This window comes from Gadus macrocephalus, chromosome 6, assembly GCF_031168955.1.
Source record: "Gadus macrocephalus chromosome 6, ASM3116895v1".
Classification (NCBI taxonomy): Eukaryota; Metazoa; Chordata; class Actinopteri; order Gadiformes; family Gadidae; genus Gadus; species Gadus macrocephalus.
This window is the reverse complement of record NC_082387.1, coordinates 25,970,350-25,981,738: the sequence shown is the minus strand read 5'-3', so window position 1 is coordinate 25,981,738 and position 11,389 is coordinate 25,970,350. Positions and strand designations below refer to the sequence as shown.

At 48.4% G+C, this 11,389-nt stretch overlaps 1 protein-coding gene across 1 annotated transcript; it reads right to left on the bottom strand.

Annotated features, from left to right (window-relative positions):
* Positions 1 to 3,748: 3,748 nt before the first annotated feature.
* Positions 3,749 to 10,974, bottom strand: cmtm6 (CKLF-like MARVEL transmembrane domain containing 6). Its single transcript, XM_060055229.1, has 5 exons — positions 10,820 to 10,974; positions 10,532 to 10,654; positions 5,686 to 5,862; positions 4,656 to 4,754; positions 3,749 to 4,096 (listed from the first exon to the last, which is right to left on the bottom strand). Exons 2-5 carry the CDS (start codon positions 10,646 to 10,648, stop codon positions 3,950 to 3,952), a joined length of 540 nt encoding a protein of 179 aa, XP_059911212.1. The 5' UTR covers positions 10,649 to 10,654; positions 10,820 to 10,974; the 3' UTR covers positions 3,749 to 3,949.
* Positions 10,975 to 11,389: the final 415 nt, after the last annotated feature.

Here is an 11,389-nt window from a genome sequence, read left to right as displayed (position 1 = left end):
ACCTCTCTGAAACATGAGATGATGACTGATGGTGACGCCCGCCTCTGGGAACAATGAGCTCATTCCTGACTTCCTGCCGGTCTTTCCTGGGCAGACAGGAAGCACATTAGGACTGGTCGTCTCCCCCGCCCACCCCCCCCCCCCCCCCCGCTCTATTCAGATGCACCGCCTCCATGATATATAAGATATACTTTCATTTGATTATTCTAGATTGTTGTGCTATATTGTTGGTCATTTAGATGTCTTCCTTTGTAAAGGACTCCAGAGGAGCTGCATTAACAAACTCCCCTCACATCTGAGGCTCAAGCAGCCCTGCTCAACATCTCCACGGTATCGAACCGGGACACCTGAACCTGGTCAGAAATGTACAGAAGGAACGTAAAACAACATTAGCACCTAGGATCTCTATGTTGGGGCCTGTGTTCTGGTGGGCGGCAGCAGGTGGAGGCTGCTGAGAGAAGCTGCTGAGAGAAGCTGCTGAGAGAGGCTGCTGAGAGAGGCTGCTGAGAGAGGCTGCTGAGAGAGGCTGCTGAGAGAGGCTGCTGAGAGAGGCTGCCAACCAGAGGGAGAGCAACGAAGAGGCCTTAAAAGGAGTCGAGACACAGGGAGGAGCCACAGCACACTGTGGAGGGGAGCTGGTGGGAGGAATGAGTCACACACACTCACACACTAATTAACTTACACACACACACACACAAACACTCACTCACACACACACACACACTAATTAACTAACACACAGAAACACTCACTCACACTCGCAGTCACACACGCACACACACACAGACGTACATACACACACATACAAACACACACATACTCGTACTAACACATACACTCATACTAACACACTCAAAGAAAATATACTCATGCAAAAAAACACACACTCGTACAAACACACACATGCACACACACAAACACATCCACTCATGCAAACACGCACACACACTCAAACAAACAGACACACACACACACACACACGTACACACCCTTGCCTCTCGGTTCCTGGTTCCCTCTGAGAGCCCATCCCTCTAGAGCCTTTAGACTCCGCGCCTTCACCATCAGCTGCTGCGCCGAGATCACTCCAACCATCCGGAGAGCCCTTCCACATGACATCTGCTAGAGCAGGGGTCAACCTTTGTGAACCTGAGAGCTACTTCACGGGTACTGAGTCACACGAAGGGCACCCAGTTTGATACACTCTTCTGAAATAACAAATTTGCTCAGTTTGCCTTTAGTTATATATTATTAATATTGATTAATGATACTCATCTATGTGGAGACACTGATCATGTGAATGATTTCTCACAATAATTATCAACTATGACTTAAAAAAGGTGGGAAATAGTTGTTCAAGAATGAGTAGTGCTGTCTTCAGAACAGGCCTGCGGGCGCCTCATGTGGTCCTTGCGGGCGCCCTGAGGCCCGCGGGCACTGTGTTGGTGACCCCTGTGCTAGAGTATAACCTACTGTCACATCACGACTACTGTACTATAACATCTACTGTATCATAAATTAAATGCTCTAATCTACTAGACCCCTTCAACATAACATCTATTCTAATATCTACTCAACATGTTCTATTCTACAATGTACTCAATTTAACATCTACTGTACTATAATCTATTCAACACAACATATTATTTATTATAATGTACTCAACATAACATCTACTGTACTATAATCAACCGTACATAACATCTACCGTACTATAATCAACCATAAATAACATCTACTGTACTATAATCTACTCAACCTAACATCTTCCTTATAATGTACTCAACATAACAGTCTTTATGATCATCGATGATAGAAGGATCTAAATACCAGCTGTTCTTACCCTGCTCCACCACAGCAGACACTAAGGGGTCAGTGGCCCAGAGATGGTGCACTTCATGGATAGTCGGGTGGATCCATGAGAATGCACATCAGTGACAGTCTCTCTCTCTCTCTCTCTCTCTCTCTCTCTCTCTCTCTCTCTCTCTCTCTCTCTCTCTCTCTCTCTCTCTCTCTCTCTCTCTCTCTCTCTCTCTCTCTCTCTCTCTCTCTCTCTCTCTCTCTCTCTCTCTCTCTCTCTCTCTCTCTCTCTCTCTCTCTCTCTCTCTCTCTCTCTCTCTCTCTCTCTCTCTCTCTCTCTCTCTCTCTCTCTCTCTCTCTCTCTCTCTCTCTCTCTCTCTCTCTCTCTCTCTCTCTCTCTCTCTCTCAACATACAGACCTGACGGCTCAGGAACATGGATGCATTAACAGAAAACTATATCTGATAGGACTGGACGGAGTCTGGGTTGGCCAAGAGCACCCCCAAGTGGGGGGATCATGAACTGCAGTGATTACGATTCAATTTTTTAATGATTGTTGAATGTGGACAAATAAAACGAAGGCAGTATTTATCTTGAAAGTAGTAGAAGACGGTCAATATAGATTTTCATATCGTCGAAAAAAACAATGGTCAATTTGATTATTTTAAGTGTGTTTATTATGCGCAAGAATATTCCGTTGTATAAAAAATATTAAAATAGTAATGATAGTGACACATTTTTCTCATTAATATCGAAGCTACATTGGCAATTATGTAAATTACGCTTGCCTAAAACTATTGGTATTGGTAGACTCTTATACAGACTTCATAAAATGTACATTTGAAATACAATACTTTGAAAACCAAGCCATGGAAGTTGTAAAGACCAAAAAACATTTCCTATTTCTGTACGTTTCAAACCAGAGCATGCGTGCGGGTCGTCTCTTCCCCTAGAGGTCACCCAAGAGAAAATATAACTAGTGGCAGAGAATACGATTTTAGTCTGTTTAAAAAAGCGATGCATCTCGATCCCTACAATAGATTGTAATGACTGGACAGGCCAAAATATAAAACGTAAATAATAACATCCAGCAACATCCTGACTCGACGTTTAACACAAAAATCACATCCTTCATGAGACACAAGCACATGGTAACCAAGGCCCAGAGCCTCGCTGTGGCGACAGACAACATATGGCTGAAATGAAAGTGATTCTGATCTGATGGTGAAGAGGGAACCCAGGGGGTTTCCACACCGCGAGGGTTATCGTGGTGGAGTTGTTGGAGAAGGACGACGTGAAAAGACACCGTAAGAGCGGACAGATGAGCAGTAGAATGTAGGTGAGGATCTGTGTACTTAAGACAACGTTGTAGTTTCAGGCTGGCGACTCATCGCAGGAGGGTCAGCCAGGCATGGGACAATCACTAGACACGTGACAGCAATGCATCGTGGGAATTACAAACAGGCTGGAGAAGAAGATTGTCTGGGCGTTGAAACATTGCGTTCCTCCTTTTAGTGATTTCTTAACTCTCAGGAAGTGCCATTAGATAGCAGGATCTGTTAAAGTCATGACTTCATGCTACGGTAAATGCAGCCCAATAAATCATGGCTTCAAGCAGACTTGCTGGCAGGATCTATGGTCATGTGGTTTATAGATATTGTACATTGAGATTTCAGTAACGGCCCAAAAGGCACAGAGCGGTCTGAACGAGGTCCGGTTGATTTGTAACAACTGAGAGTTTCTTTTGTCCTCTGGGGAAAAGAAAATATCTCCATCCATACAACACACAGTAGACATCAGGCCGACCAGAAGTATTAGGGCAGCTCTGTCAGACCGGGACAGTACAGCAGAGACAAGCTATAGTGGTTTCTCTCATCTCAGAGCTGATCTCCGAGTGGGAGACGTTACCCTGATATTGGATTCTCTCTACAGACTTAATCTCATGTAGGGGGGGGGGGGGGGGTGTTGTTAGTATGACGGTGACCTCAGGGACACGATGGACCCCCAGAGAGGGGGGGGGGGGGGGGACCAGGGGAAGGCGTAGCTGACCCACACCCAGCTCAGACAGGGCCGATGGGAGGTTATAGAGGGTCATTTCCTGGTAACTAGTGTAGAGCCCCTCCCCTCCGGCCCCCCGGGGCCAATCAGTTGGGCTAAGCGTTGAGGGCCTCAACCTCAGCAGCTGCCTGCGTGGGGCTGCCGGCGACCGCCGTCTCCTTGGACCTCCAGGGAAAACCGGAGACCCTCCAGAACAGGAAGAGGTCCAGCAGGAAGGCCACGGTGGCCAGGAACCCCAAGGCCTGGGACAGACAGACAGACAGACAGACAGACAGACAGACAGACAGACATTAGAACAGGCCTACATGTAGAACATCAATCTGTTTGACCTGGACTCATCCAATCAAGACTCTGTATTAGAATACGATGAATTAGTGTCGCGGTCGAATACGATTCTTCAATAGGACATTTTTGTTCCGATGTTTTGGAAAGGTAAATATTCGTGTATACGTTAACTGCGAAGTAGAGACTTTTTAATTGTATTTACTATTTCTTCACGGTAATAACATCTCCTCCATTTACTATTTTACCTATTCCAGATTAACCTCACGTTCCCCATGGGGCTGACTGATGTGTCCAGGCATTAGTCCGCCCCACAGGTTTAAAGACCGTGTGTGTTTCCAGATCTGAATGAACACCCTGATACGTTAGCGATAGACGGTCGGCGTGGTAACGGCAGGATAGCCCCTCCTCGTTTCTATGAGCGGTGAGCTCCACGGAGCTCTTCCGCGCGGCGCCTTGGTTCTCGATGCCCTCCCACCTGGAGGTGGGCTGTCCCTCTTAGCCAGAGGAGGTTCTCACCACAGAGGCGTACTCCAGGGACGTCCCGCCGTTGGCAGCAGCGAAGACGACGGAGGCCAGGAGGAAGAGGAGAGCGATGGCGGCCGTGTAGTAGAAGTCCTGCGAAGAGACTCAGTTAGGGGAGGAGACTCGGGAAGAGGGGGAGGAGACTCGGGAAGAGGAGGAGGAGACTCGGGAAGAGGAGGAGGAGACTCGGGAAGAGGAGGAGGAGACTCAGTTAGGGGAGGAGGAGACTCAGGAAGGGGAGGAGGAGACTCAGGAAGGGGAGGAGGAGACTCAGGAAGAGGAGGAGACTCAGGAGAAAGAGGAGACTCAGGAGAAAGAGGAGACTCAGGAGAAAGAGGAGGAGACTCAGGAAGAGGAGGAGGAGACTCAGGAAGAGGAGGAGGAGACTCAGGAAGAGGAGGAGGAGACTCAGGAAGAGGAGGAGGAGACTCAGGAGGAGGAGGAGACTTAGGAGGAGGAGGAGACTCAGAGGAGGAGGAGACTCAGAGGAGGAGGAGACTCAGAGGAGGAGGAGACTCAGAGGAGGAGGAGACTCAGGAAGTGGAGGAGGAGACTCAGGAAGTGGAGGAGGAGACTCAGGAAGTGGAGGAGGAGACTCAGGAGGAAGAGGAGACTCAGGAAGAGGAGGAGGAGACTCAGGAAGAGGAGGAGGAGACTCAGGAAGAGGAGGAGACTCAGGAGGAGGAGGAGACTCAGGAGGAAGAGGAGAAGAGACTCAGTCAACATCAATAGACATTATCAAACAATGATTTTTTTGGATTAAACATCATCAAACAATATGATCTTTAGCTTAACATCATCCGACTTAATACTTCCGATATAGCTCCATTAAACTCAACCTAGATTCTGGTCATTTTCAGATCAACCCGACTGGTGAGTATAGGACCTTTCGCTGTTTATACCCTGGTCATTTCAAATGCCATGACCCTACGCGGTGACCTTAAGATGAATCTGGCGCCGCATCAGATAACACAAGCACCTGACCTCTGACCCGTGGGTAAGGTCAAAGGTCTTGGAGACGTACCAGCTGGGGCCAGCAGGTGATGCCCACCATGCCGTTGAGCTTGGTGGCCAGGAGGATGAGGAGGAGCAGCGTGAAGAGGAAGGCCGTGCAGCTGATGAACTCAAAGAAGTAGAGCGGCCCGCAGTTCAGACAGCTTTTCACCACCTCCTCCACCACGAAGGCCAGGAACGACAGCAGCTGGGGAGCACAACGCAGAGTCACAGTCAACGACAGCAGCTGGGGAGCACAACGCAGAGTCACAGTCAACGACAGCAGCTGGGGAGCACAACGCAGAGTCACCGTCAACGACAGCATTCAGGGCGTTTACCGACGCTTTTACCCAAAGCGACTTACATACACACATTCACACACCGACGGCGGCGTCCACCCTGCAAGGCGACAGCCAGCTCGTCAGGAGCGGTGAGGGTGAGAGGGCGAGGGGCCTTCGTCAGGGACAGGAGGGCTGCAGCCTAGCAACCATTCCCCTGCTCCTCACAGACCTGGGTTTAAATTCACGGCCTCTCTGGATGAAGGAGTCTGATCATTTACATCTCAGGAAGATCCCGTATATCGTTAATTATATATATGTGGAGCCCAGGCGCTGTGGATCGTGTGTTTAATTCTCTGCAGAAAGTTCAAACGTTTGAAACCCGTCCTTCTTCGTACTTTTCTGTTAGTTTGAGCTTTTCTTAATTCTTCCAATGCATCATGGGAAATGATCAGCCAGCGAGGCAGCGCGCGTCAGGGAGTGGGAGCGGGTTTTATATCCCAGGAAGTAAACATGCGGTCGCCGGTGACCAGCCGTAACCATGGCAGCGGCATGGGAGGTGGGAGGGGAGGGGCATAGGAAGGAATATGTCAACTTCCTCACTGAGAGGAACCCACGCACGCACACACGCACACGCACGCACACACACGCACGCACACGCACACGCACACAGGGACTCTCCAGTCTGAGCGTTTGTTAATGTTGCTTTTGTTCGGCTCTGATTCGACCGGTCAGTCGGCTTCTAGAGATCCGGAGAGCCGGAGGCGTGGAAAGAAGGGTTGCGAGAGAGATATCGTGAGAGAGATGCAGCACTTAGTTAGATTACCCCAGAGCTTATTTACACTGCAAATAGAGGAAGAGAGATAAGAGAGAAATTGAGCTAACCAGTTACTCGGGAGAGAGACACAGGTTTGTCGTTATGGTAACGGCTCCATTACAAGGAGACTAGTATTACGACCCAGAAGCTCCCTTCGGGGTCTCCTGAAGTCCGGGCTAAGGTACACCGCCCCTTGGAAGCATGTTTTTGTGTTAACACACTTCCTTCAAATAGAGTGGACCAGCACGTCCAGAAACAGGAAGTGGATATTGAATAGAGTGTGAAGATAACTGTCTAAAAGTCCTTATTGTTAACCCCCAGGTGATGAGGGGGGGGAGGGCGTGTCAGACCATCTGGTGCCGAGCTCCAGCGGTCGGGGAGAAAGGAAGGCTTTGTCGGGTGTTGACGTCAGCGCAGCACTCGACCACAGGAGCCGAGAATAAGACGTTTACGAGCAGCCTGGCTTCATGGACGCGCCCCCAAACACCCCAGACACGCCCCCAAACACCCCAGACACGCCCCCAAACACCCCAGACACGCCCCCAAACAGAGGGGCCGAGCCAGCTGCCCTCAGACCCCCTCATCTCAGTCTGGACCCCCTCGTCAGCCTGGACCCCTCGTCTCAGCCCGGTCCACACCTCTGGAGAGGGGAACTTCCTCTCAGAGGTCCGGGTGCTGGAGGGTTCCTGATGCCGCTGCTGTTGAGCAGGGCAGCACCACTGCTGGGTGGGAGGGGGGGGGGCTATTTCTGATACAACACTTTAAGAACACAATGAACACTTTCTCACAATTAAGTACATAAAGTGAAAAATACAAATACAAAAAAAAACCATTTCATATGAACCACAGGATGATAAGGGGTGTGTCTGAGAAGAGTTTTAGGCCCAACCCCATTTCTACCCCTTACCCCTTCCCCCTCCCCCTCCCCCTTGTTTTGAATGGGGTAAGGGGAAGGGGGAAGGGGAAGAAATGGGATTGGGCCTTATTGTGTGTTTATTACAGTTGATTCCTTCATAAGGGCCATCAGATATGATGACGAGCTCAAAGAGCCCCCACCACTACCAGTGACACCAGTGAGACGGCTACGGTGTCCAATTCATTATCACTCAACCAGTCCAACTCCACTCACACAGGACAGCATCACAAAGAGCCGAACAGACCAATGGCACACGACTATAGCTTCACGCTGTGTCCCGAAGCACATGATTCTCCCATGATTCCTACGCCCTACTAATGAACCTCTCCACCTCTGGAGGAGAACAATGAGGCCCAACCGGAAGGCTCCGGCAAGACTCCACTCTGCACTTTCACTTCTCTGCCGCTCACTACGATGTGTGGAACCCTGTCCGTGCCGACGGCCGGGTCAGGGATACTCTTGAGACCCTGGTCGACGCGAAAAACCCAAAACAAAGATGGCGGCAGCGGAGCGTAGTAGCAACGCGAGTGGCTCCTCAGACTTTCATAAGTGCAAGGCGCCACGCACTCGTTCCTCTAAAGTATGGGAATTCTTTAATGTAAAAGGAAACGATTCCGTGATATGTCGTCTTTGCAAAATGGAGATGGACGGAAGCCCTTTGTGTTTAAGGCCTCAAGGTTTTATTGAATGCTACCTCTGACTTCTAAGAATGCATTACTTTGCACTTTTATTTTGGAATTTTAAGGCAATAAACATGTATTGCAATGTTAAGGAAGTCATGTTATCACACACACACACACACACACACACACACACACACACACACACACACACACACACACACACACACACACACACACACACACACACACACACACACACACACACACACACACACACACACACACACACACACACACACACACACGAATGCCCATTTTGTGTACAGCAGGATACTATCATAACCGCATGGTAACAATAAGGTTTAGGAAGACATTGACAGCAGACGTAAGCGGTGCGGCAACAGAACCGAGGAATTTACCACTCTGCCGCTAACGAAGCAACATTCCACCAACTCAGCCTCCAAACTAATCTTAGCTTTCTGTAAGCAGCACGTACAGGAGCACAGCTCCGGAGAGGGTTCAGTTATTAAATATGTATACGATGACATTTACTGAACACAATTATTAAATATGTATATTATATTAGAATATGCTACACGTGAACTTCCTGAGATGGCGCAATTTGATTGGTTCGCTATCTATATATTTGTTTTTATTAGCGGTTTATTTGTTTCGATTAGCGTGACGAGACAACGTTTCAAACAATATCCCGAGTTTGAGATCTCAATCATGGGATATTACCCGATATCTCATGATTGAGATCTCAAACTCGGGCTAAACTCGGGCTAATTAAAACAAATAAACCGCTAATAAAAACTAATAAATCTCGGCAAAAAGTGTTATCTTGTTTATATTTGGAGTGTTCACGTGTAGTATATCCTAAAACAATTATTCACCTCCGGCTCCGTGAATAGTGGGGCTGTTCCCCACTATTCACTTCGACCCCGGCGAATAATTGTCAAATATACCATACATACATGATATCTAACGTATGACATTTAAAGACCGCATAAGAAATCCCCTCAATAAACTACAAACACTTAATTTGCATGATCTCCAGACGTGGGATGATAGCAGACTGACTCAGAAGATGGGGTTCCAGAACTAAGTTCCAAGGGGGCGTCCGTCAAAAGGGTAAGATGCTAGCTACTAAATTAGAGATGGTAAAGTATGTGTATCAGGACAGAGATGGTTCGTTTAGGTATTACATTTGAGAGTTCAATTTAGGGATTTGATTAGAGATGGTTAGTCTAGGTATTCGATTAGAGAGGGTTAAAAGTAGGTATTAGATTAGAGATGGTAAATCTTGGTATTAGATTAGAGAGGTTTAAGTTTAGGTATTAGATTAGTGATGGTTAGTTTGGGTGTTAGGTTAGAGATGGTACCATATATGTATCAGATTAGAGAGGGTTAAGTTTACATCAGGCTAAATTGAGTAACTAGGTGGATGGTTAATTTAGATATTATTTAGGGATCAGGTTAGAGGAAGTTAGTTTAGGTGGTAGGTTAGAGAGGGTCGGGTTCAGATGTCATCTAACAGATGGTAACACATCAGACCTGGCTCTGGTCTGGGTAGCCACAAGGGTAAGGATCTCGGGGGAACGCAATGCATGATGGTAATAACCCCCCACAGAGCGTGTTGGCCCCCAGTTCGGATGCGGTCTGCGTCCCTATTGCGACCGCAGCTCAGACAGGCCCTGTGTTGCGACAGACGCTTCGATGACCAGTATCCTTCCTGAGGTCAGCGCGGGCCCACCGTCCGGCCTTTCCACCAGCACAGCAACTTTCACTTCTCCCTTTAGACCAAGTTGACGAAAGACCCCCCCCGTCTGGACCGGGGTGGGGGTTAAAGGAGCCGCTGGTGGAGGGGGGGGTTGGTCCTTCAGAAGATCGTTTTGAACGTGAAGCTCCATCAAGGACGTGTAGGGACTCATGTCGTCGCTTCGTTTGGATAACCATATCGTTGACGTTTATTCGAGATAATCAAATTCGGCCAAAGGTTTATTGTGTCATACGGACGCGCTTGTTCCACGGATTATCTCCGCGCCGGTTCCACGGATCTAAGGTGACATGGTACCCAATCACCTACCAGTTCACGCCACTGAAGTTACTACTCGGAAATAAACTTCGGAAAGTACACATGTGCAGCCTATTGTGTGCAGGGGTGCACGATATGATCTAAAGGGCAGGCGGGAAGCACCTAGACAGACGGAGGGAACAGAGGTTTAAGTTTATTTACTCACCACTTCCGCGACTTTGACGACGAATCTCGGGACGCTCAGGAGTTTGTGGGGGACCAAAAAAGTCTTCACCGCCCGGGCCTCCACCGTAGTGCTGTTGTACACCTCAGCGCCCGCCATGTTCACCTGCACACACACACACAAACACGTCGATCACACAAGCACTCACCCCAGAACAATAATGAAACGAGTCGCAGTTCGGTCTGGCGGATGTGGCTTCAGTGTCGCGGAGGAAGGATTCGAGGATTTAAGGATCATAGGATGTGAAGATGTGAGAATGTTGAGACTCACCGCGAAGATCTCCTGTAACGATCTACTGTTCAACTCCAAAATCCACTCAGCGCTGTCTACTCTTGTACAACAGGCTACTCCAACAGAGCCTCACAGACACACACACACACGTCTCGGTTTCACTTCCGCACCATGCGGAGTGAAACGGCTCCGCCCAGGTGTTTGGATGACGGGTTTCCAGTCATTGTCTAGTGGGCGAAGGTGGACGCAAAATGCCTACTACTAAACTAACTTCCATCCGTTCGGGGTTTTTACAAAAACTTTTATTGATTTGCGGCGGCCTAATGATTTGTACCACCATGGTGGTGTGACGCATCTATCTCTAGACACTAAACTGGATTGAGGTTGAATTATTTGCATACAAAAATTAACATATACAAAAAAAAATACAATGTATGTGGGAAAGTACGGCAAAAACCCTTTTAATGTTGAACAAAATATGAATCGTAGAGTTACGCCGTCCTTATAGTTTAAGTGGCCGCCAGCAGAGGACGCTATTGTCCGCCGGCAGAGGGCGCTTAATTGCTGTCCGCCGCCGGAGGGCGCTGCTGTTAAAGGAAACTGTACGCC